The following is a 24,525-nucleotide window of genomic DNA, read 5'->3' on the forward strand; positions in this document are numbered from 1 at the left end:
TGTGGGCTCAGCTGCTGCCTGTTCCTTCTGGGCCACTCCCTGCTGCTGTTGCTGCTGCTGTGGCAATAGTTCTGTCCTCTAGGGCAGAGTGGAGTCTTCTGGGGTGCTCCTAGCCAACCTCAAGGGAGCATGCTTATGCCCCTGCCAAAGGCCTGCACGGTGGATGCTGCGCCCATGGAGCTTCCAGACAGGGGTTTCTGGGCCTGCTCATCTCCTGGAGAGCTGTGGTGCCACCATGGGTGAGACCTTATGTTCTCCTGGGACCTTTCAAACCTCTGTTGAGGGAGATGACTCCACCCAGCCCTGCCAGGAAAGGTGTGTCCCCGGGGAGGACTAGTCTGCTCTCACTGTTCTGGCATGGGCAGGGCTTCTATCAAACTATTTGAGCTCAGCAAGGCTGGGGAGGGGGTGCCTGCTTGTCTCCTCTTCCTTAACCTACTGTAAGCAGACACGAGGGCGCTGTGGCCTTCCTGCCTAGGGCCAGGGAGAGGGCTCCGCCTGAAGAATCGCAGTGCCAGCTTGGTAACCCATGTCTCACAGTGGGGTAGAGCCCATGTGCATGGCGGGGCCAAAGGCAACGGCAGGGTCATAGGCCTGACCTCACTCAGAATGAAGTATACTTTCTGAGAGGGGGATTGAGGTTGCAGGTTGGGGCTGTTGGTGGGAGGTGACAAGGACTGGCCACAGGCTGCTCTCCTCCCCATAGTAAAGGTAGCTGAGGAAGGGACATAGGCAGGCCCCCAGGGGAAAGACACGCTAGGCACACAGAGCCCTAGCACTAACCACCTTCTGCTCATCTCTTCTCAAGGCCCAGCTAAGGCAAATGGGAGATCAGGGGCCACTGTGACCCTGCCCAAGGTGGGCCTGGAGTTACCCAAGCCGGGGATGGAAACTAGACCATCTTCCCAGTTCAGACAGTTCTAAGACCCAGCCAGCCCTGCCAGCCTGAAGCTCAGGAAAAGCAGGCCTAATCAAGCAGGGCTTTCCCACCTGAGCTGGGACCAAGGAACACACCCCAGTCCAGGAATGGGGACTTCTAGACATTAGAGCCCTGGCTTGCGCCCAACAGCCACCCAAGCTGATGACTTGAGGTAGGCTGGAAGGGGGAAATGGGCCCTGGCCTCAAAGACTAACGTTTGTAGGACTACTGTGGCACCTGCTGCCCTCTGGTGGCTATGGGAGGGCCAGACCTCAGTTCTTCCTGTCTACAGGCACCACATAATGCCCGGTCCGCAAGGGAATGGCTGCCACCACACAAATCTTAGGTGTTACGACCCACCTGAGCATCCAGGGCAGATAAAGACATCAGGTAGGGCCTGAAATGGCCCCTGAAAACCCCTGGGGGCAGGGAAAATAGGTGGGTAAGTCTAGACGACCCTGGGTGTAGGCCCCAATCACATCGCTTTACCCAGGCTGTCACTTCATGGGCCCATACCTGTGTGTGCCCGGCCACTGGCGGTCTCGGTGGGGAAGAGGAAGGCAGAGCAGCAGCTGCCACCACGACAGGTAACACTCAGCCGACCTGCTTCTCTCCACCTGCCGGGCCAGCGTTGGCCTCAGGCACCAAGAACACGGCCCTGCTGTGGGAACTGGCGCGCAGGACCCCACCAGCACTCCTGGGAACACACCTACCTGTGTAGCTCTACATGCCCTCACTGCACGTCAGGTCAGGAAGGGCCAACAGCCTGGCTCTCCCAGCACTCCCAGATGCCAAGCCCCACGGCTTGATTCCACGGCCTGGAATCAAAGCCGCAGGAACAAACCCACACAGGTTGCCGGGCTCTGCCCAGCTCCCTCAAGAGCCCTTGAGGGTCCTCCATGACAAAGCTCCCTCTCCACCAGCTCTTGACACAGGAGTGCTGCTCAGCGTTCCGTGCTGTCCTGAGGAGCTGTGGGGCCGGGGGCTGGCTCAGCGCACAGACACGCTGACGCTTGCTCCCGAGTCAGGAAGCAGGGAGGGGGGAAACACTGAGACCCAGCGGCGATGGGACAGGACTGGCAGGTCAGCACTCAGTAGCTCCAGAGGTGCCTCAGGTGGTCAGTTGGGGCTGCCACAGTCCACTCAGGGCTGTGGGCATCTTCTCAGCAGCACAGAGAAAATGGATCTGGTCTCCGGGAGACCCGCTGTGTCAGGCACTTTTCTCACCAGATGAATGTGTGTATTTATATATATATATGTATATGTATATGTATATATATATAAAAGATTATTTAACAGTTAAATACATTCCAACACAAGTGCCCCACAGGACAAGGCTGGGTTGGGCGGCTCTGGTACACACACTGTCACAGAAGCACAGTATCAATGCTCTGGTGTGAACACGGGCCCCTCGCAGTAAATCACACTCCTGACGAGGGACAGGCAGGCAGAGCTGGCCTCTCAGTTGGTCGGAACCTCGTATTTGAAGATGACACTGAAGAGCTGGCCACCTAGCCGCTCAGCCAGCCAGGCGTTCTTCACCACTGCCAGCTTGAGACTCTCACAGCGCAGCGATGCATGATAGTTGGTGTGGATGGCGCGGCCCATCCCCTCGATGACCACCAGGTCGGCACCGCGCTCCCGCACCAGCACGGCCAGCCCCTTGTCTAGGCGGCTTCGGGGAAGGAGGGGACAGTGAGGTTAAGCAAGGGACCGGCTACAACCTGCACTGAACACCCTTGCATGGACACCAACCCCGTTCTCTTGCTGGATGGCATCTCTGCTCAGCAGCCCCTGCTAACTGAGGCCTCCCCGCAGTGGCCTTCCGCTGCCGCCAGGAACCCCACCTACAGCACTGCCAGGGTTTCCCAGTGCCCACGTTTCTGTCACCTCCTTTGTCTAGTACTGTGCAGCTCTTTGCAGGAAGCACTGAGAGGTGTGGCCAGGAAGATGGCTCAGTGGGTTTAGTAGCCTTGGCTGTCCTGGCCTCACTTTATAGACCGGACTGGCCTTGAACTCAGAGACCCGCCTGCTTCTGCCTGAGCGCTGGGATCAAGGGCGTGCACACCAGGCCCAACTTGGCTTTAGGCACTTTTCTACCAGCCTGATGACTTGAGTTTGTTCCGTAGAACCCACATGGTGAAAAGCAAAGGCAAGTCCTGCAAGTAGTCCTCTGGCCGTTACACAAGCTGCGGCCTCACACACACAGTAAGTAAACGACATGTAAATCAATGTTTAAAAAGCAGTGGAGGCCACTGACGGCCTGTGGAGACGATGGGGTGGCGCTCCCTGCTACAGGAATGCCCAAGGCCTAGAGCCTGCCTCAGCTGCCCATCTGCACTGCAGGCCACAGGAAGGAGTGGCTACATGGGCCACAAGCCAGCAAGCAGCGGCTTGGCTGGTTTGGCACAGAGCGGGAGGAAGGAAGCTGGGTTACCTGAGATCCAGGCACGGGGAGCTGGAACCGGTCTGCACCAGCAGCAGCCTATCTTCTCTGAGTGCCGAGCTGTAGAAAAGCAGGTGTTCAGGGCCCGGGAGAGGCCCTCTGAGAAGAACCCTCAGAACCCTTCTTTGCGAATCTCTCAGTAGCTGTCAGGCCCACCCCTGCATGAGCCCACATGGGTAGCCAGAACCTACCAGATGATAGGGTCCATGGCCGCAATGCGTTCTGCCACGATGAGGGACTCGCTGTACGTCACGTCATTCAGGGCAGGGCCTGAGTTGCATGCCAAGATGACCTATGGTGGGGGAGGGGCAGCAGCTCTTTAGAACAGGGCTGTGGCCAAAACTCACCACCGCGCCAACTGCTGGGCAGCAGGGCCCTGAACAATCCCAGAGCTCTGTGGCTTCTGAGAGGCGGGCTGTGCTTGGAGCAAGCTTTATTGCCTCCCATCCCATCCTCTGCCTGCCTCCTGAATCAGGAGAACCTTTCACGTATTCCCAAGTCTTGGAAATTGCCTCTCCAGGAAACAGGAAGCAGACGGAACCCAGACCTTAAACTACAGCCCACACCCAACAGGCCCAGGTGCTCCATGGCCTCACCTGCACTCACCTGCCACAAATGTAGGAGCTCTGACCACCGCCAGAAGCCCAGGGCGACGCCAACCCCACCAACAGCAGATAGCCCAGGGGAAGGGTCCCACCCACCCAGCCTTTTCACTCACCTCAGTCCCTCTAAAGAGTAGCTCCCTGACAAAGGGGAAGACTCCCAAAATGATGTCTATTCCACTGTTATCTGCGAAAATTAAGGCACATTTATGAGGGGGCCCCTGTAAGACAAAACCAGGACGTTCAGTTGGGAACAGATGCATTCAAGCGTTTCACACACCACTGTACTCTACACCACCAGCCCCCTTTGGGGGCTGGGTCAGGGCACAGGGTCTCAGAGTGGGGCAGGCAATGGGGACAGGCCAGGTGACCTGGCCAGTGGTCACTGCAAGAGGTCATGCAAGGAATGAGGACATCTTTTTTCCTGTGGCACTGAGGATGGAACCCAGAACCTCATACCCGAGTCACACCTGACTTTAGACTTTAGAGTCTCAGCTGGGAGCTTGTGAGCTCTGCATGCTGGGCTACAGGTCATACCTGTGTCCCGGGCCACTGGAGGGGAGGGGGTACTACACCAGGTCACAGGAAGCCTAATGCCTTCGGTGGCCACCCTCTTTGGCTAGGTCCAGACTCTGTGCTCCAACCCCCAAGGGCAGAAGAAGAGGCGCCTTACATACCTTTAACCTCTGGAGCCACTTGGTGTAGGAATCCACCAGCCAGGGCCGTTCTGTGAGGAGATAGAACTCTAGTCAGGAAAGCTGAGGCACAGAGTCAGTGCTTGTTTCAACAAGGGGAGGCTGTGCTCATCCCCTCAGCCCTCATGGTTAGCAGCACCCAGGGGTTGGCCCTGCCCTGGTGCCTAACTTCTGCAGAGCCAACCACCCACCCTCCCAGGGCACCAAGCATCCGTGGTGTCCATACCTTGCAATTTTCTCTTTGCTTCTTCAAACCCAAACTGGGGGTCCGATTCGAGGACACTGTGCAGAGAAGAAAACATTGAAATGAAGCAAGAAACACACACCACATTCCAGCCCAAAGCAGCTGGTAGGTGTCTCTGAGCTGGGCTGCGCCGGCCTGGCAGCACCTACACTCAGCTCAAGGCAGAGCAGCGGAAATCCCTTCAGTGTCAGAGCTCAGAGCTACGCAGAGCAGCAGAGGGCTCCTTCTGTGACTGGCAGCCTCAGCTACGTGGCCACACTGGGGCCTCCCATGGACAGCCGTGCTGAGAGTGGGGCGTAAACAAGCCTTTTCAATGTGGCCTCACGCCAGCCAAGTGGCATGGTCACCCAGCGAGGCTCAGGCCTAGGGTGACCCAGCGTGGAGATGGCAACTCGACAGCTGCTCCAGGAGAGGAGCCTTGATGCTTCTTAGAAACACGCTTGTCCCAGTGTGCAGCGGGTGCCAGCGCCTTTGCAAGGTGTCTTGGCCACAGCAGACGCTACATGTCAACAATCCCTGCTGTATTTAGTAACAATGAATTTGGACTTTCACCCTGAAAATGTCAGCTCTAAAGCTCAACTCTACCTCACCATGATCTGTGCCTGCCCAGAAAACCTCCAGTAGTACAAAGACCTGTGGCTCTGGGCCCTTGCCCATCACTGTTAATGCAGGGCCAACCCAAAACAAGCTGGGTGTGGGTCTAGACAGCCTGGTGGCAGAATGGCATCTGTCAGCCACAGAATGAACCAGTTCAGGCCACCTCAGGAGAGAAGGAAGGGACTCGGTGCGCAGGCCTCAGACACGTACTCAGACACGGCCTTGGCTCCCCAGTCGAACACGTTCCCGGCTAACAGCCCCTTCACCAGGGCCAGCTGCCGCTCTTCCCAGCCTAGGGAGTCCAGGGAGCGCGTCACACTCTGAAAGCACTTTAGCGCGAGGCCATTTTCTTTCTGCTTCACCTGTGGGGAAGACACACAAACATTGCTTTACTGGTGCTCACCCTGAAGTGTACTCTCTCCACTCCTTGTGGCCTCAAAGGTGGTCTCTGCAGGCCGGTGATAAAGAAGGCTCACTGAGGATGCAAGCCTGACTGCCCTGGGAGAAGGGGATGCTGGCTGTCACGCTCCTGAGAGGGCTGAGCCCCTGGAGCACCAGCTTACTTACTGGTTTGGGGCAGCCCTCATGTCTTCATGGTGTTGGGTGAGACACACTTTGACCCACAAGATTAAACGGAGTCAGGAGGGCACAAGGGCAGGCACCCCCAGAGACCCCTGTGCACTGGGTAGGTGGGAAAGGGACAAGAGGCCTGACAAGAAGGAGACAAGGGGCCTCTAGCTCCTAGCGAAGACCTGAGGAGTGCTAACACACGGGCCTACGGTGGCTGGCCCCCAGCTCCTGGCCCCCAGCTCCTGAGGACAGCTGTCTGCTGAGAACCAGGCAGTGTGGGCTCAGACCTCCTGGCTGTGGGCGCCCAAGCTGTGGTCCAAGCGGCTCACCTTGGAGTACGGGTCTGGGAAGTTGAACTCATTCAGACAATGCTCCCGTGTGTCCAGCAGGCTGCGCACAGTCAGGGTCCCGTAAGCACTGGGGACAAAAGCAGAATGGAGTGCAGCTGAAGAAGACAGGCCTCCCAGAGCCCAGGAGAGCCCAGTGAGAGTCCTGCCCCATCCACAGCACCTGGCTTCATCTCCCACCAGGCCGGTTGGTCCCCACGACAAGAGGGGACACCTCCGTGAGGAGCCCATAGGCAGAGGCTAGCCTGGTCATGGGACTCACAAGGGCTGCTGCCGCAGCGTCTGCAGCTTTCCCCAGTACTTCTGCCGGAACTTCTCTGCCCTCTCAGCTGCGTCTATGGATTCTGGCTGGCTGGCCACAGCTCGCTTCACCACCTGCCAACAGCAGAGGGTCAAAGAAGCTCTGCCCTGGCCCTGGGCAAATTCCTCCGAGGCAGGCACAGCTCTAGGCAGGCACAGGCTGGTGGGACCTTGCCCAGCTGTGCCGGAGCACATGTGTGCAGCTAGAACCACAGGAATGGTGAGAGCCTTTTGTGCTTCAGCTTTTAAAGACGACACCCACGACAAGCATCCTGCTGCTGCTCTGGGAGGCAGGAGACAGGAGGCTCTGACTTACATCCACCAAGAGGACATAAGGGTTCAGGCTGTGACCCTCACTCAGTGTATACCCAGATGTCTGAAAGAGGGTTGAACATCCTACTGTGGCCACAACCTTCCAGCGTGCCTGAGCTCAAAGTTTACCAGCTGCAGGCCGACGCCTCCCAGAAGCTGGCTCCCCCATACACAGTGCTGGCTTTGGGAAGGGTAGAAGATGCACAAGGGAAAAGTGGCCCAAAACAGGCTTTGTACTGAAGGCTTAGTCCCTGATGCAAGCAACATTCAGAGGGGGCCTTTGGAAGGCAAAAAGAGCTTGTCATTGACAGACTGAAGATACTGAGGCTGTTGGGAAGTAGAACAAGGGAGGTGGAGCCTGCCTGAGGGAGTGGTCACTAGGGGCTTGCCTTGAAGTGTGTGTGTGCATACATACATATTTATCAAGATCTTACTATGTAGCCCTGGTTGGCTTTGAACTCCCTATGGAGACCAGACTGGCCTCAGGCTCATGAAGATCTGCCTATCTCTGCCTCCTGAGTGCTGGGAGCAAAGTATGTACCACCACACCAGCCCTGGCCCCTCCCAACCCCTCCTCTGCTTCTTGGTGCCACAGAGAGAACAGCTTTGCTCAACTGTGCCCTGTCTCAGCAATGCTCTGCCTCACCACAGGTCTACAGGGGGCTTTGTGGTGAGGCAGGGCATAGGCTGAAATCTCTGAAGGTGTGAGCGAAAAGAAGCTCTTCCTACTCTGTCAGGTCCCTACACAGAGACAGAAAACAATGAACAGAGGAGAGGTCCCACAAGGCAACACATAATCCTTTTCATGCCAAAATCAGAACAGGTGCCTGGCTTGGTGGCACAGGCCTCTATAATCCCAGCACTCAGAAGCTGAGGAGAAGGAGCTTGAGTCGAGGCAAGCCTGGGCTACACAGTGAATTTCAACAGCCTGGGCTACAGAGTAAGACCCTTTCTCTAAAGACATGCCAAAAGCAAACAGGTGTGTGTGACGGTAGACGGTAAACGGTAACGGCGTGTGCTGCTCAGCAGAAGCTTCTCGCTAAAACACGCCCTCACCCCAACACACTCCTCCGGGACAGAAATATTCTTTACTTGCTAAGACCACAAGACTCTGGAAGGTATCCCTGCCCCTTTCCGCCTTCATTCCCCCGGTGGCCCTCACAGGCATGGAGCCGGGGAAGCGCTGCAGCAGCCCAGGTGCTTGGGCGACCACGTGGTCTCCACCAGCTACAGCTTGGAGCCTCACCCCGTCCAGGGCCTCCTCAAAGCATGTGAGCCAGTACTGGCGGGCCAGAGCGTCATCTGTCAGGTCCACCGTGTCAGGCACGTAGGAGGATGGGTCCAGAAGGAGGGGCAGGTTGACCAGTGGCCTCTCGAGCCGGTCCATCTCCAGGAGGTCAAACTAGGACAGAAAAGAGGTTGATGGAAACATTACTGTCAGAAAAGACCACAAGCCCGGTGTAAGCTCTGGCTTTCAACACGAATGAAATAGCTCCCACCTGCCTCGTTTTGGAGCCTCTTCTCGAAGCCACCAGCCAGACCTCCTGGATTCAGCCCACTGCTTGGCTGTGAAGTGGGTCTCCTCTTAAGAGCTTCAGATCGGCCCCATCTCTCCCTGACGCTCCCTCTGCTGCTCCGAACCAGCTCCTGCTGTTTTCCTCCCAACACTCAGCCTGAGCTACAGGTCTAGTTCTCAATCAGCCCTACTCCTGCTGCTCAGTGTGCGTGTGTGTGAGAATGTATGTATGTATCTGTACACATGCATTACAAAGCTAAGAGCCCAGTGCTCCTGAGGCTTTCAGTTCTGCCTGCCCAGCTCACTGCCCACTCATGCCCTGGCCTCCGTCCTGTCCAGCTGACAAGTCTGAACCGCACTACAGGGCTGCTCCTCATACTCTGGCCCTGAGGCAACCAGCAAGACAGGACGTTAGGCAGCCACATGTGCCCACAGGCACAGCAGCAAGCCTGTGAGTGTGTCTGCAGCCACGGCTTAAGGTGAGAGCAGCAGAAACAGCATATGCACAGCAGTGAGGCAAGGCCGAGCTATTTATGCCCAGCAGCAGCTCTGGGCCCGGAAACTATCAAAAGACAGAGGCAGCCTAAGTGTGACCTCTGCTCCAAGGCCAGCTCTCTGTGACCTCAGGTGTCTCTCAGCCACACCACAGCCCTGAAGTCAAGCCCCTTCAGCCAGGGGGTTTCAGCTGTAATGACTGAGCATGAATTCTGAGTTAAGGCTCACAGTACCACAGGGACAAATGCTTGTAAAACCCGGGAACACATACAGGTGGCAAGGTTTCAAGAAAGGCCTGGGAAATTCCAAAATGACCAGAAATGGGCAGGGGTTGCCGCTATTAACCATGGCTCCACCGAGCACCCCAGCCTTAGTGCTCTCTACACACAGGGATGCACAGCACTCCAGGCTCCGTGTTCCTGGTTAATACACAACCACATTCCCACTCCATAGGTCTTGCCATTGCCAAGGCATCAGTTGGCTTTCCTAGCAGAGACTCCCAGGCCTACTTCTATCTCTCTTGGCAATATAAGCCTCAACCGACTGCCCATTGCCTGCGTGTTGGCTGTCTCTGTGCCGTGTGACCAGCACAAGCTATGCAGCCCCAGCTGTGGAACAGGTGAGCCAGTGCCAATCACCTGCTCTATGAAGGGAAACGTGGCCACCTTCCAGGACAGACACAGGATGGTTTTGTGTGCCATCGTCTCCCTTCATTTTGGAATCCCCGTGGCAGGTCTCAGCCACTTGATGGATTAAAAACTAAGGGGGGAAGATGTTCACTTCTGAGCAGCAGCTCCCCGAGTAGCCTGGCCATTGACATGTACACAGAACATGTAGCATGTGCTTGCTGGGAGGCCTGGGCTCACGACAAGGTAGGCTGCACCCACAATGAAAAGCCACTTCCACCAGTGCTGACAACCTTGTCCTGACGGTGGTGGCCTCTTCCTGCCTCAGGTAGCGGCCTTCATGCCAGCTCTTTCCTAGACGTCCATGGTATCACTCCATGGCCAGTCATCAGACGGCCAAAAGCTGGTAAAATGGCAGCTACGTCACTGTGGGCATTCAGCCGCCACATGCCTGTCAGGAGACCACACCAAGAGGGCTCACTAAGCTAATGGTCTCCTAACTCCGCAGCTCCACAGTGCTCAGCCTGGCTCTGAGCAGGTAAGCCAAATGTCTACAGTCACGGTGGGTTTCACCCTATGTGGTAAGTTGAGAAACGGGTCTAGGACATTCCAGGGAGAACAGACTTAACAAGAAACTCAAAGCTGTCGGCAGCAAGCCGAGACCAAAGCCCTACTCTTCCCTTTTGCTGCTGGTTCGCCTGTAGCTGCCAGCTCAGTGCTAAGCACAGGCCACCAGCCTCTCAGGCCTCCTGCCTTCAACATAAAACCAGCGTGTACGCTGAGAGGCCACAGCGGAGACGGCCGGGCAGGCTGTGCCGGAAGGGCCTGCTACTCACTGTGCCGCTCCTCGCCCGCTGTGTCGGGCACAGCTCGGGCGACGTGCTCATCAGCCCGGAGCTGGCTGCGTAGTTCTCACCCCAGCTGTACTGGTTAGGATCTGGAAAAACGAGAAGCTGGTCACCGTGTCAGCCTCGCCCTTGATTCAAAGGGGAAAGTAGAGGAGGAAAAGGGATAAAATCACTGGTCTATTTACACGCTAAGGGGTTACCCGCTCTGCGACTTCTCATGCCCCACCCCCTGGTCCCCACTCTCCCACCCAGATGCCCGGAGCAGGGCACAGGCCACTTCCTGCACAGCCTGCCACTGCTCAGTGCAGTGACTCTACTCACTGTCTTGCTCGGCTCCTTTTAAAAACGCCCCGATGGCTCCCAGGTAGCCTTCATGTCTCAGAAAGAGCGCCTGGACTTCACCCTGCCCCAGCCCACAGGTAACTGGTCAGTGTCTGGTCAGATCCACTCTGGACCCACCACACCAGCGCACCAACTTCTGCCTGATACCCTGCCAATGGATGGTACCTGCATGCCACAGGGTGGCCTGCTGGCTGAGAAACCTAAGGGAAGACTGACTACATAAGGCCACCTTGACCTTACAACTACCTAATCCTGAGCGCCAATCTGGAGCACCCCGCCGGCCCAGATACCTCATGAAAGGACAGTCCCTGATTGCCCTTCATTCTAACAGGCTTACACTCAATGCACAGAATGCCTAAGTGACCAGGAGGAAGGTACAGTTGACCAGAAGGTCTGGGTGGGTAGGAGGGCCAGTGGCCTGTGGAGGTTTATCTTCCCAAGGAGCCTGGTGGCAAGGAACTGTGACTGTCCCATCCCAGAGCCTTACATGTGCCCCTTGGGCATGAAATGAATTTTGGCCAGCATGTCGCCATTTTGGGAGACCTTCAGGGGTATGTTGGAGCAAGGGGGAAGAGCTGACCCCACACCAGCACCCAGGGACAGGAAATGGCTGCGGTCACCTTGGAGAAGAAGTTAATGCTGTAGGTGATGGTACGCATGGTCACAGGGTGGCCCCGGATGAAGAAGCCCCCAAAGTAGACCCTGTCTAAGCCGTGAAGCTTGGCGTAGAGGCAGGCGAGCTGCCCAATGTCATTGCTGATCATGTGCAGCAGGCTCTTGGCCATGTCTTCTTTGGAGAACTCTGAGAGGGAAATGAAAACAAAGCCAGGTATGGGGTTATGTCAACGAGTGACAGACAGCTGGAGGAGGAAGGGCACAGAGCTATGGGATGGGAGGTAAGACTCAATTCTGAATGAACAAGTCTTTGTTTTCAAGAGAAAACAATGTCCTAACTGCTCTTCCTAGCTTATATTTTCTTGGGAGCAGGGGCTGAGGAAGTCATCTGGCATCATTCTGATGAATTAAAGCAGGATTCTGGGAGGGTGAGCCCCAAAGGCTAGCAAGAACAGTCTTAGGGGTTCTGTGAGACCTGTCTCTCCACACCAATGGGCAGAGTGAGGCCCTGGGCACTGAAACTGGCCAGGCCTGGGTCACTGTGAAGGGCAGATCTCAGCACTTACCTCTGTCAGCAGTGGCCGACTTCCCAAAACTGCTTGCGATGAGGTTGCCACTCAGCCCTAGGGTCTGGTGGGCCCCACCATAAATGTCCTGTACCAGCATGTCAACATTGGCATGCCGGCCTCTGGAGGCCAGTTGCAGCAGCTCATCAAACTTCTGTGGAGGCAGAGCAGAGCGGGGCAGTGAGGGGCCTGGCAGCTGGGAGACCCTCACCACCCTGGATATCAAAGAGGAGCCAGCTAGGTCAGATGTGAATGACCCTCCCCCAGCACAGGGGGAAAGGGCAGGGGTTGGCAAGCGGGATGCTCTACCACTGAGCTGGCAGAGCTCCAGTGGTTCCGAGCGCTTGTCCTTCAGAGGGCAAACAGCTCAGTCTCGGGAGTCTAAGCCCTCTCTCGAGAGCCAGGACAGAGGCTGGGGAGCAGCTTTTGCAGACTTGCAGCGAGGGCCTTCTGCACGAAGCGGAGGCTCTGCAGAGAATACCTTTGTCTTGGTGAGCAGAGCCCCGAGCCCCCAGAAGGTGCCTCCTCCAATGGAGCTTCCACCAACCCACTCGAACCGGTCCTCTGTCTCCACCTGAGGAAGAGCAGGGCAGGTGTATCAGGCGCCGGGCTGCAGGCCACAGAGGCTGCTAGGGAGTTTCGGTCAGGGCCACCACGCCCTCCCCAGGAGCTTCTGCCGTACTCTTCCAATTGAGCCCAGGGCGGCACTGACGCAGCGTCAGACCCGTCCCTCTGCCCGTGGCGGCTGTGGCACAGCATGTACATAGCTAGCGGGTGTGGAGTCATTCGGCTCTCTTTCTGTGGACTCACCTTCACAATGGAGACTCCGGAGCCAATGTTGACCAGCAGGTAGGGGAAGATGTTGGGATGATTTATCTGAAATCGGAATTCTGGGTCTGAGTCTTTCTGGTACATGAAGGCCTCATGTGGGATGTTCTTCAGCACGAAGTTGCACCCCTTAATCAAGCAGGTCATTACATCCTCTTTGTCCACCCTGCAAATGAAGGAACTGAGTCACAAGAGTCAACCACGTGCACTTGCTGGGACACAGCACAGAGCAGCCAGACTGTGTCCACGTGGTCCTCGGCATGGCCAAGCTTTAGCTTCTATTCTTGACAGGCTTGACGCTTGCAATGACACCAAGGCAACACACACACACAGCAGCAGTGTGCAGGGCCTCCCCCCACAACAAGGTACCACAGGTGAGGTTCCACACACTTGAGGCGCAGCTTCTGCTCAATGAGGTCCTTGAACTTGTAGGCTCCGCCCCCGGTGGCCTGGATGACCTTGGTCTCAGTATTAACAAGGTGGTCTCTGATGAAGTCCAGGCAGGCCTCCATGTAGGCATTCTCAAACTTGATGAAGTGCAGGCGTGCTGTGATCTCCTCCTGAACTGAGACCTCATAGGGAGGCTCGTGGTCCTGCTCCATGTCCTGGAAAGAGTTCAAAAGTCTTCAAGAGGCAAGGAGGGCCCTGAGCAGCCTGGCCAGCATATCAGGCATTCACTGCCTGTGACATGCAAAATACCTGATGTGAGCTTGGGCCAAGGCAGACACAGCAGACAGGGGAAAGAGGCCTCGGTAGCCCAGACCCTTAGAGAAGGGCACTGAACAAGGAACAGCGGAAGGGGAGGTGAGCCCTCCAAGGGTAGGAAAACTACACACAAGTCAGGGAAGAGCAATCATCTCCAGGAACACAGTGCTGACATGTGTCAACAGCAGGGGACAACAAACGAAAGTGACAGCATGAGGTCCGAGGCCAGAGGGAAGCAGCCACCCTGACTACCTCCACTGGCACACCATCCTACCCACCTCGTGGGGCTCACCTTTCCTGGGTGGTCAAACGACCTCACTTTGGCCACTTTGTGTTGTACAGTGGAATAGTATGCCAACTTGGTCAATGATCCACCTACAAGGAGAAGACAAAAACCAGGCAAAGTTCAGAAGAGGACAAAGGAGACCTTGACTCCACCTCCTGTGAGCTCGCAGGAGGCCCTCTCATGCTTCCACAAATAGCCTTCTCCTTGAACACTGAGTCTGTGGACTTAGTGCTATGTGAACTTAAGATCCCAGTGGGCACAGATGAGCACAGATACAAATCACCCTGTGGGAGCATTTTTTCTTCACAGGTTCTATGGCCCTGCAGATTCTTAACTGATCTGAGTTCAAGGTTTCCCTTCCCATAGTCACAAAGCCCTAAAGCAGAAAGGGAGCCAATCTGCCTCCAAGTGCACTCAGCTGTTGCCAGCTTTTAAGAAAATTTAGTTTTTAAGGGCTGAGGAGGGGCTCAGTTGATAAAGCATTAGCCTTGCAACTGTGAGGGGCTGAATTCAGACCCCCAAAACCCATGGGGTGGTAGTATTTGCTTATTATCCCAGTGATCACAAAATGGGAGGAAAAGGCAGACAAATGTCTAGGGCTCCCTTACCAGCCAGTCTTGCCTACTTGGTAAAGCTCCAGGCCAATTAGAGACAAAAGGCGGAAGGGCCTGAACAGCCTGAGGTCATTCTCTGACCACTTCTCTCCAAATACTCAGTTACACAGCCAGGCCTGCTGGTACAGACCCATAATCCCAGGTAACTGGAGGCAGAGGCAGGAGGATCACAAGTATAAGGCTAGCTCAGGCAGCTGAGTGAGCTCCTGCCTCACAGTGAAAAATAAAATGTGGGCTGAGGGACAGAGGACAAGTTGAAAATGTGTATACTTATACATGGAATTTTTTTTTCCAGCCATAAGAAGAATGAAGTATGTCATTTGCAGGAAAATGGAAACAAATGGAGATGATTGTATGAGACACATTAAGGCAGTCTCAGAAAGACAAATTTGTACTCCTCTTATTTATGATTCCTAGGTTTTACATAAGTACTATAACATATATGTACATATGCAGACAACATGAGAGAAGTAACACCATCTACAGAGACAAAGGCCAATGAAAGGCAGGAGGGGCATAAGGGGGAACATGTGGGGAAGTATCATATACAAGATATATGTACGAGGAGTTGAAAGTCATTCTACACCAGCGGGCTCGGATGCAGCTCTGCCGCACTGGCCTGCACATGCGGGGTCCAGCACTGAACACCAACCACGCAGTCTCAAGCCCCAACCCTGACAGGCTCCAAGTAAACTGACTGACCACACCTGACCTCCCATCTTAACACAGCAGGCGGGCAACACACGGCAGCGCCGAGACACCAGGGTCAGAGCGTGGGCCTTGGCCTCCAGGACTCTCCGGGCTGATGGAGGAGCCAACACGCCAGAAGCAGCCAGAGGAGGTCAAAGGCTCACACCAGGCCCAGGCTCTTTTCTTTGCTGACTTTTAAAGATTTTATTTTTATGTCTTTTTTAATTTTTGAGATTTCCTTTTAACTTTATGTGTATGTCTTTTTTTAGTTTAGTTTATGTCTTGCCTAAATAAATGCCTGGGCACCATATCCATGCAGTGTGGAGGCCAGAAGAAGGCACCTGATCCCCGTGTAAATGGAGTTACAGACGGTTGCTAGCCACCGTACGTGCTTGGAACTGAACCTGGGTCCCTTTAAAGAACAGTCAGTGCTCTGTCTATCCATTTCCTTCAGTGTTTGAGGCAGGGTCTCACTATGTAGCCTTGACTGTCCTGGAACTCACTATGTAGCCCAAGCTGGCCTTGAACCTGGAGATCCACCTGCTTCTGCCTCCCAAGTGCTGGGATTAAGGGTGTGCATCAATCACACACCTGGAGTCAGGCAGGCTCTTGACACCTTCCCAGAGCCCTGCACCCGAAGAACGCTGCACACAGCCAGCCTCTGTTCTCCAGGAATGGCATAAAGCCTCTGTCCACGTGAGCCATACACTCCAGGGAAATCTGCCCAGAGTTCCAAATGGCAGGGACAAGCCCCTGCAGGCAGAAAAGGCACTTTCCAGCTTGTAGTTGCAGCTGCCCTCAAGTGACACCTGGGGAACTGGAATCTCAGCACACCACTGCTGCACCTCTCAGAGGCCTGACCAGGCAGCAGGCTCTAGGTAGCACAGTAAGATGGCTAAGTTATCTCCAAGCGTTAGCTGTGAGGAATCCTCCAGGACTACTAGAGAGCAGACACTCAAATTTACAGACATGCAGACCAGGATGCCTGGAGGCCAGAGCTCTCCCCTCAGTGAAACTGACACACTGAAGTCTGTCCTGTCCCAGCAAGATGACTATCATGGAGCCTTGCTTTGTCAGGGCACAGAGAGGCGTGTTTGTTTTAGTGAGTGTATGAGCTTACTCTCATCCCTGGCCGTAGTCCCAAGCCTCCTGATCCCTCTTTCCTGCCCTCAATCCTAGCTTGTCTTCAGGCTTGTCTGATTCTAGATGCTTGTCTAATTCACCTCTGAGGATGCACTGTTTCCTAGAGGACAAGACTGTGCAAATGGACAGAGACATATTTTAAGCAATTCATCAGAAATTAGTGGGAGCCGGTGAGATGGGTCAGGGAGGAACAGTGCTTGCTGTCAATGTGAGGACTTAAATTTGATCCCCAGGACCCACCCGGTGGAAGAAGACTCCCATCAAGCTGTCCTCTGACTTTCACATGCATACCACAGCATCAGGGAAGGGCAAGACAGCCCAGCATTTACTACTTCCAGTCTCTTCGGACCTGTGTGCCCTTCCCATTGCCTGTGTGTCCAGAAGTGAATCAACCCGGCTGACATCGGTGTCCCCATCCAAGAAAGGAAAGGACCTGGCCAACAACACAGAACAGCTGAGGCTGCCTGGATCCAGAGACATAGTGAGCAGAGAGGAAACAGGAGAAGTCTGTTTTTAACCACACTGACAAGTTTTGTAGGTGTCTGAGCTGTTGACCCCATCTGGAGTTGTGATCTCCCATCAGAAGGTGGAGGGGAGGATGGGGGGGGGGTCTGTCCACAGGGACAATAAGCATGTCCTACATTCAGATCCTGGACGCAGGCTGGCGGAAGCGAAACCAACACTGAACATACCCCTGCAGTGCCCTTTCATCAAGGTGGCCTGTGTCTGGTCTCAGTGCCTTTGGTGTGACGGCACCCCTCCACTACAGCTCATGCCTTACGGCTATTGGTTAAATGGTCTCTGGGAGCCACATAGATTATCCAAGGTGAACCCTATTTTCTCAACTGCCTGATGGATGTTTAAAAATCAATTTCAATTGCTTTCAAGACATATTTAATTTTGCTCTCTTCCCAACGAACCAGTGAAAGAGCACAGGACAAAGCACAAAACCTAGCCCTGCAGTGAAGGTTTCAGAAGCCTAGGAACAGCTACCTTAGAGCCTTTGGAGAAGTCGGGTAGTGGCCAGCCCCCACCGCTGGGCCCGCAAGCTCTCCACTCCCAGCCCAACACACAGCCAGTCATTAAGTCATCTCAAGTGTTACTCGAAAATGCTGGTACCTACGCCCCATCAGCAGCCTACACTGACCCCTTGATAAAGTCGGGGCGCAGAGCAGGCCATCGTTGCTTTATCCACTGTCCATTCCCCACAAGAAAAAGCACCTCAGAGAGACAACCCAAAAGCACGCGGGCAATGAACATATTCAACAGAGAATCTTGCCGGCAGCACGCTCACACATTCACAGAGGTAAGTCCAAGACAGCGGATGCTGCCCTGCTTGCTGTGTGGGGCCGCATGGACCACGCTGCCATCAAAAGGCACACAGGCAAAACGCCAGCAAGCAGATGGGTGCAAGGCTCCCCAATGATAGGATGCACAGCAGAGTGCTTGGGGGTTAGGCAGCTGCCGTCCTAGCTCTGCTATCTACAGATCGAAAGACCCCGGAGAAAACTAGCCGTTTTTCTGTGTCTTGGTCTCCACGTCTGAACACAGGGGCTATGACAGAACCTCCCCGCGGACTTGTTAGGGGCAGGAGGCAGCCCAACGCGGGCCTGTAGAGGGTTGGCAGGGAGGTCAACCACCAGGCACGCGGGAGGCGGCGGCCGTAGGAGACAGTTGCGGGCGCCCAAAGCCACGGAGCACGCTGAGCTCCAGGCCCCAGTCTCGATCGCTGCCTGGGAAGCGGGAGCGCCGGCGGACTGTGCCGCAGGGCCATGCCCGGCCAAACCTCCGGGGATTCTGAGCAAACTAGGACCCCCGAGACAATTCGCCCTTCCCGTTCCCCCACGAACCCCTCACAATCGGCCGGCGCTGCGCGGACTACGAGGCCCGACGTGCCCCGCTCCACCCGCGCGGCGCCTACCGGGAGCTGAAGTCCGAAAGCCGGCTCGATCCCACAACTCGACGCTGCACACACTACAAGTCCCAGGCGGCTGTGCGGCGACCCGTGAGGCTGTGCGCATGGCCCGTGCCCCCGCCCTTCGTCCTTCCCGCCACCCCCGCTGGTTGCCCGCGCCCGCTGCTCTGGCCGCCCGCTCGGATACCGAGTGCGTGGCTACCTATATCAATGGCGAAGCGCTTGGCGTTCTCCAGGTTGCGGAAGATCTCGTCGGGGGGCAGCGTGATGCTCTTGTCCAGACTGTCCCCGCCACTCCCGCCGCCACTCGCTCCACGCTCCGCCATTTTGAAAGTGCCCGGCCAGCCTCATCAGCCATGGAGATATATGCGCATATAATTGACTGCTAAACGATCGCGTGCATAAATTATGCTAATAAGACACCGCCCCCTCCGCCTGTGCTGGAGCTCGTGCCCCGTGACCATCCCAGCCGAGTGTCCTAGAAGCGGGACTGCGGGAGGAAGGGCTGTTTTCTCCAAACTACCAATACAAAGCTTCTGGAATGTCGTTCTTTCTCTGAGCTGGCTAGTTGTGTTGAGCCTGCGGATCCCGCTTTCAGACCGCCTGGGTCTGGCGCCCTCCTCCTGTGAGGTTGGTTCTGCGGTGATTCCTGCTAGGGTGACCCAGCATCCTGGTTTTCCACAGACGTAGGACCTTCAATGCTAACACTCCCATGTGAATTGGAGTGGTTTTAAGGACCCTACACTCGAAGAGTGCCCAGCCAAGGGGGAGGGGATATGTGGGGGAGGTATGTGTCTGCGGGGGGGGGGATGGGCACTGTAAAGGCAATCTGCAGGAAGAACAGGGGGAAAGGAGGAAAGGGTTCCTGGAAGAGGGGCCAGGGCTCCAAAGCAGAGGTGATCTGGAATGACTGCTGACTCAAGTCCCTTGAGAGCAAGCGCTGTGTCCCCAAGAAGCCCATCTTGTAACTTAATATCTGCTCTCCGGTTCTGCCTGTAGGCGGCCGCTTGCACACTGGCAAGCTCCTGGAGCACAGGGTTGAGGCACAGGCTCAGCAGCCTTGTATTTGGATCCATTCAGGGAGGAGGCAGCCTTTTCCGTGCCTGCCGACAGGGTGGACATGCTCCTGGTGGGAGAGCCTGCCCCAGGGTGGCAGGGCTCCTCCTGAGAGTGACACAGCAGCTCGGCCCTGTCAGTGGGGTATGCCTGGCCTGTGTTTAGAGGGGCACTCGGAAAGGGCAGTTGGCCTCCTCCCCTATTCACAAATGTGCTGCTCCTGTGGTGAGCAACATGAGTAGAGACGGAGGTTCTGTGTCCTTGCTTGTTCTATCTGGGGGCTCAGCAGGGTCCTCTTCACGTGGCCACTGGCAGAGGAGATGGAAAGGGATGAGAGGAGGCCTTGATGAGAACTGCCGAGGGGGAAAGGCCAGGGTCAGGGCGACTTGTAGACACACACAGCGCCTTCCCCCTCCTTGCTCCATGGATGTTGCCTTTGGGGCACCGGGAAACTGTGGTTCTGGGGCCCTGTGATCTCGACCAGCCTGCCATGGAGCCCTGTCTGAGACAATGGCCATACCTACCAGGTTCACTGAATAGAATGGGTGGGCCACCCGGTGGGAGGGAGGGCGTTTCCGAATTAGCTGGACAGGTGCACAAGGGTGGCAGAAGCTGGGCAGGCACTGTCTCAGGCTTTACGGCCAAGGCTTGCTGCGGTAGGAGAGCCGCTGCGGCTTAGGCTTCCTCTCAGCGGCAGGAGGGCTGCAGTTGTCCCGACCCCTCCCTTCGGAGGCAGCTCTGTGTGCCTCTCCTCTTCACCTCCTGCCGCTGGCCTCCCCTTTTCTCTGTCAGAGAACCGCCAGCAAGCACCCTCCTGATCCCTCTCCGTGAACGTTCCACCCCCATCATGGGGCAGGGTGCCCCATGGCTGCCAAGGACAGGGGACACGCACGCACAGAGGGCTGGAAGTTTTATTAGAAGCCTTCAGAGCAGCCTGTGGTCTCCCACATGAGGAAGCATTGAAATTCTAAGTACAAAACTGTGCCCACACGCACCCACCCACGCAAAGGAATCCTTTAAGGATCATCATGGAGACCCTACCCTCCCAGACAGCCCACTATGAGCGTGTATCAGACAGCTAAGGCCACGTGGACCTTTAGGTGAGGTCCCATTGGCCTATGTCCACGCAGGCTGAGTGCTTTCCTATGAGGAAACACCTGTTGTTCCGCCTTCACAAAAGGCAAGTGTGCCCAGGGCACGGCCCGCCTGCAGGGTGCTGGCCCAGCAGCAGCGGGCCCCGAAGAAAGTCCTCTACGGGCTGGGGTGAGCCACCCCTGACTACAAATGTCATAGAACTCCCGGTGACAGGGAACTTCCCAGAAGTCACTTGCTGAAATGCAAACACAAAACAACCCCACAGGGTCGGACGCGCGGCAGAGGGCGGGCCCCGACTGTCCCTGAATGACAACTCTGCACACACATTCTCTGAAGAATGAGCCTCCTGCTGGCCAGCCAGCCTGGGGAGGGAGCCTTCGCAAGAAGGTGCGGCCAACCTGGGGCTGAGCGGCGGCTGGGGAGAGAGGAGCGAGAGGAGCGCGCCCCTCCTCCGCTCCGCTCCGGGCCCCGCGGGGTCACCAGGGCCGCCAGAGGCCGCAGGCGGGTTGGCGCGAGGTGGAGACGGCGGCGGCGGCCTTCGCGGAGGAGCGCGCCGGCAGGGGCGCGGCGCCGGGCGCCTGGGGCTCCTTGGCCGGCGCGGCGGGAGCGGGGGGCCGCTGGAAGTGGTACAGCAGCTTCATCTGCGTGTCGCTGGCGGCGTGCAGGGTCAGGAACTGCACGGCCTCCTGCAGGCACCACGAGTAGCCCTCGCTGAAGTCCTGGTGCAGGCTCTTGGGGCCGGCGGCCGCGGCGAACGCTGTGAGGAAAGGCGGGCGGCGTGAGTGGGGCGCGCGCGGGGCGCGCGGCGGGAGCGGGGCGCGCGGGGCGGCGGGGCGGGCGCGGGGCTCACCTTTGCTGTGCTTCAGGTAGCTGACGGCCATCTCCAGGATGTCGGCCTTCTCCAGCTTGGAGTTGGGCTGGTGCCGCGCGAACTCCTGCTCCAGCAGCAGCTTCAGCTGCTCTATGCTGCTGTTGATGCGGTCCCGGCGCATCTTCTCCACCACCGGCTTGCGCAGCTGCGGGAGGAGAGGCGTCAGGCGGGCGGCGGACGCCGGAGGCCCCGGGGGAACGGGACGGCGAGCGCTGGGCGCGCGGCACTTACTCGGTTTTTCTCCTTGGGGCTGAGCATCTCCACCGCCACGGTGCTTGGGGCCATGCCTGGCGCTCTGGAGGCGATGGGGAACGGAGCGGAGCGGGCAAAGCCAGGCGTCCCGGGCTGGCGCGGCCCCGAGCCCCGCGCGCCAGCCCTATATAGGCGCGGGCAGTGGCCCGGCGCCTGGGGTCCGGGCGCCGCGGCCGTTCCCACACTCGGCGGCCAATGGCGGCGCCGGCCGCACAAAGGCGCCGGCCCATTAGCGCACGCTAAATTGCCTGTGAATTGGCGCGGGCACAATGGTCGCTCCCCGAGGAGCAGGTGGGCCGCGCGGCACAATGTCCGGGCTGTGGGAACGCGCTCGCCCTCATTAGCATCCCGGGGCCTGATGCTGAGAGCCCCGCGCCTCAATATGCTGCCTTTTCCCAGGCCGCAGGGAGGTGGGGAGGGCAGGAAGGAGTGCCCCCTCCTACTCCCCAGCGGCTCCCCACCGCTGGCTGGCAGAGGCCACAGGCGCAGAAAAATGAGTTTTACAATTAACAGACAGCGGCTTCCAGAGGAGTGGGTTCTCTCCCCAGCTGGGACCTGTTGCCCACGGGCATAGTGGGTTAAAGTAGGCCACACTCCCCCCAAAAGGTGCCGCTGTCATGCTGTCTACAGGTAGAGGGTGAGAGAGACACGTAGGATTTAAGACAGAGGTTCCGTATTGCCAGCTCCCAAACTGTCCCTTGGGAGGAGTGGCTTCTCCAGAGCTAGAAATGGCTAGATATTACTCAGCGTGTGGAGCCTGCCCGGCGTACTTCCGGGCTACCTGAACTTGCTGTGGCTGGTGGCCAGTACGAAGCCCCTGCCCAGGAAGCCTGCGGGAACCCCTGTGCCCACCCGGATCTGCACTGCTTGGGCCAGCGGGTACCACAGCACGTCTTCATGCTGCCAGGAAGCCTTAGCTGTCCTTAACTCCTCTCGCAGCCACCCCCACCCTGTGTGTGAGTGTACGCGCCCACGAGAGTGCACCAGCACCTGTGTGCTCCTGCTTTCCTCAGCACTGGCTGTGTGTATACCAGGTGCAGACCGGAGACTAGGATACAGGGTGAATGCTGTGCCAGCACGGATGGGTCCCTCTGGGTGATGCCAGGCCACCTTACTAGTCCCACCTGGACCCCTGGGAGATGGCCCTGGCATCGCCCCTCCATCTGGAACCTGTACTGTTTCTCCCATACTCTGCAGGGGCTGAGGGAGGGCATGAGGCCTGTGCTTCCTCCCAGGAACAACCTAAGACCTAGCCAGGTCTAGGAAGGAGGCTGGCATCACAACACTGCAGCCAAGAGCTGGAACCAGGTTCTCCGGACAGATGTCAGCTGTGTCTGAGCTCAGGAATTGAGAGCCCCACTGCTGTAAGTGGGCTTTTTGCCAGGCCCAGCTCCGTAAGTTCTTAGCACAAGGGCTCGTTGGTTACCACGGATGGAACCATCTGGGACAGTGCGGAAGGCTTGGCTCTGAGACAGGACAGGATGTTCTGTCCAGGGCAAGATAGGGTACCTGTATTCACCTCCCCAAGACCTCATCACACCCCTCACCTGAGCTGGAGGCTCCTCTCCTAGGAGGGAGGCTGAGGCTGTATGCCAGGCCTCTGCTTCTACAGTCCTGAGGACTTCGCAGGGGCTGCTGTGGACTGTGTGGTGGGTAGGCAGCACCCCAGACTACAAGGCTGAGGAGTCCCTGATGTCGCTCGGTAGAGTCTTGTTTGCAGCCTAAAAGAAGTTCATGCAGTGGTTGTCATGGATCTCAAATCCCAGGGAGGGGCCAGGGTAACCTGTCCTGGGAGCCCCAGCGCCCCCGGGCTCAGGAGCACGCAGGTGACCTGGGGGCCGAGGGGATGCAGAACAGGGAGGGCCTGAAACCATTCACCTGGAAACGGGGTCTGAGCCTATGTGTGTGCTGACTATTAGTGCTTGGCAACAGGCGTCAAGGACCCAAGACTGCTCCTAGGTGTGCGGGTCATCAAGCACAGACTTGCTTCCCAAGACTTTGGTGGGGACTGTTGGCTAAGGCTGGTGCCCTCTTCTCCCAGGACCCTCCCCTGATCCAGCACCTCACCCAAGTGAGACACGTGTCAGGAAATGTGGTCCAACCTCCATCCCACCCCAACTGCTCGCCCACCCGCGGTGGGTTAGGAGAGCGGCCTCCCAGAGGTGAGGGTGGTGGGTGGGCCACGGGGAGGCCCCCCACCCCCGCTCCTCCTCACCACCCTCCTGGACCCGAGCAGCTTTGATCCAATTTTCAGTTGTGGGAAATATGAAATGAATGGTGTTAAATCCCAGCCGGATGAAAGGCTGGTTGCCTCCCCGAGTGCGGGCCAGATGGCAGCCCAGGCGGCCTCTGAGGCACACGCCTGGCCTTTGTGGGCCGTTTAACACTGTGAATGGGGCCAAAGTGTGGGAAACTCGCTGGGCTCCTGGCTCACACCATCGGACTTGAGTAGCTGCAAAGGGGGAGGGGCAAAGGCTCTAGCTGGCGGGCTTTGCAGGGGCACTGTGAGGTGGGGGAAGGGAGTTGGGCTCCTCCTGCCAGCTCAGCAGGGCAGGCTAGGATAGGTGTCCCCAGTTTGCCTTTTAGAGCACCCAACCTAAGAACTCAGTAAGTCTGGGGGAGGGGCAGCAGTTGAGGTTGGGCAGGGTCTGGAGTTGGCAAGGCCTTTCAATTGAGTAATCATACTGTTTTGTAGATTGTATGTGCAGACTGAGTCTGCTGTGGCCGTGCTGAAAGTCACAGGCAGGCTGAGGATCTCCTCCGATGAGAAAGGGCCTTGGGGAGGCTGCTTCCAGTCCCTGAAGGAGGGCTCCTACAGGATGGGAGTACAGCACTGTGGTAAACTGTTTGGAGAGCAGACAAAAATTAAACGAAATTATTTTATAATTCAGAAATTCTGCTTCCATGCCTATGCTCATAAAAGTTATAAGCATACTCAACATTTTCGTACTGGCGCTCACAGCTGTGCCACACACAGTAGCCAAGGAGCCACAGCCATCCAAGTGTTCACAGACCAACGAGCAGAAAAAG

At 56.9% G+C, this 24,525-nt stretch overlaps 2 protein-coding genes and 1 long non-coding RNA gene across 5 annotated transcripts; 1 reads left to right on the plus strand and 2 right to left on the minus strand.

The window, feature by feature from the left end:
- Nucleotides 1–2,143: 2,143 nt before the first annotated feature.
- Pank4 (pantothenate kinase 4 (inactive)) lies at nt 2,144–18,744 on the minus strand. 3 transcript variants are annotated; one of them, XM_055615256.1, is made up of 19 exons: nt 18,424–18,741; nt 13,866–13,948; nt 13,238–13,473; nt 12,851–13,034; nt 12,522–12,614; nt 12,041–12,194; nt 11,480–11,661; nt 10,839–10,920; nt 10,506–10,606; nt 8,279–8,434; nt 6,683–6,795; nt 6,403–6,490; nt 5,714–5,865; nt 4,889–4,944; nt 4,645–4,694; nt 4,084–4,188; nt 3,557–3,657; nt 3,357–3,425; nt 2,144–2,594 (listed from the first exon to the last, which is right to left on the minus strand). In XM_055615256.1, exons 1-19 carry the CDS (start codon nt 18,545–18,547, stop codon nt 2,381–2,383), a joined length of 2,343 nt encoding a protein of 780 aa, XP_055471231.1. In that variant the 5' UTR covers nt 18,548–18,741; the 3' UTR covers nt 2,144–2,380. The 3 variants fall into 3 exon arrangements, with proteins under 3 accessions (XP_055471231.1, XP_055471232.1, XP_055471233.1); XM_055615257.1 differs by having other exon boundaries at nt 13,259–13,473; nt 18,424–18,740; XM_055615258.1 differs by lacking the exons at nt 2,144–2,594; nt 3,357–3,425; nt 3,557–3,657 and having other exon boundaries at nt 4,084–4,154; nt 18,424–18,744.
- Nucleotides 18,745–20,176: 1,432 nt separating this feature from the next.
- Hes5 (hes family bHLH transcription factor 5) lies at nt 20,177–22,105 on the minus strand. The gene is made up of 3 exons (XM_055615213.1): nt 21,475–22,105; nt 21,223–21,388; nt 20,177–21,129 (listed from the first exon to the last, which is right to left on the minus strand). The coding sequence occupies exons 1-3, from the start codon at nt 21,526–21,528 to the stop codon at nt 20,849–20,851; spliced, it is 501 nt and encodes a 166-aa protein (XP_055471188.1). The 5' UTR covers nt 21,529–22,105; the 3' UTR covers nt 20,177–20,848.
- On the plus strand, nt 22,052–24,360 carry LOC129682711 (uncharacterized). The gene is made up of 3 exons (XR_008721027.1): nt 22,052–22,859; nt 23,537–23,657; nt 24,191–24,360. It is a non-coding gene; the product is annotated as an uncharacterized LOC129682711 (long non-coding RNA).
- Nucleotides 24,361–24,525: the final 165 nt, after the last annotated feature.

Source organism: Psammomys obesus, unplaced genomic scaffold (assembly GCF_907164565.1).
Source record: "Psammomys obesus unplaced genomic scaffold, mPsaObe1.curated_primary_1811, whole genome shotgun sequence".
NCBI classification, from domain to species: Eukaryota; Metazoa; Chordata; class Mammalia; order Rodentia; family Muridae; genus Psammomys; species Psammomys obesus.

Coding starts and splice junctions, on each gene's coding strand:
- Hes5 (XM_055615213.1), bottom strand. CDS start 21,528: ATGGCCCCAAGCACCGTGGCGGTGGAGATGCTCAGCCCCAAGGAGAAA. Junction 21,389..21,474: donor GCCCCAAGGAGAAAAACCGA/GTAAGTGCCGCG, acceptor CTCCTCCCGCAG/CTGCGCAAGCCGGTGGTGGA. Junction 21,130..21,222: donor CTACCTGAAGCACAGCAAAG/GTGAGCCCCGCG, acceptor CTTTCCTCACAG/CGTTCGCCGCGGCCGCCGGC.
- Pank4 (XM_055615256.1), bottom strand. CDS start 18,547: ATGGCGGAGCGTGGAGCGAGTGGCGGCGGGAGTGGCGGGGACAGTCTG. Junction 13,035..13,237: donor TGTGTGGAACCTCACCTGTG/GTACCTTGTTGT, acceptor CTTCATTTGCAG/GGTGGACAAAGAGGATGTAA. Junction 4,945..5,713: donor GGAGCCAAGGCCGTGTCTGA/GTACGTGTCTGA, acceptor TTCTCTGCACAG/TGTCCTCGAATCGGACCCCC.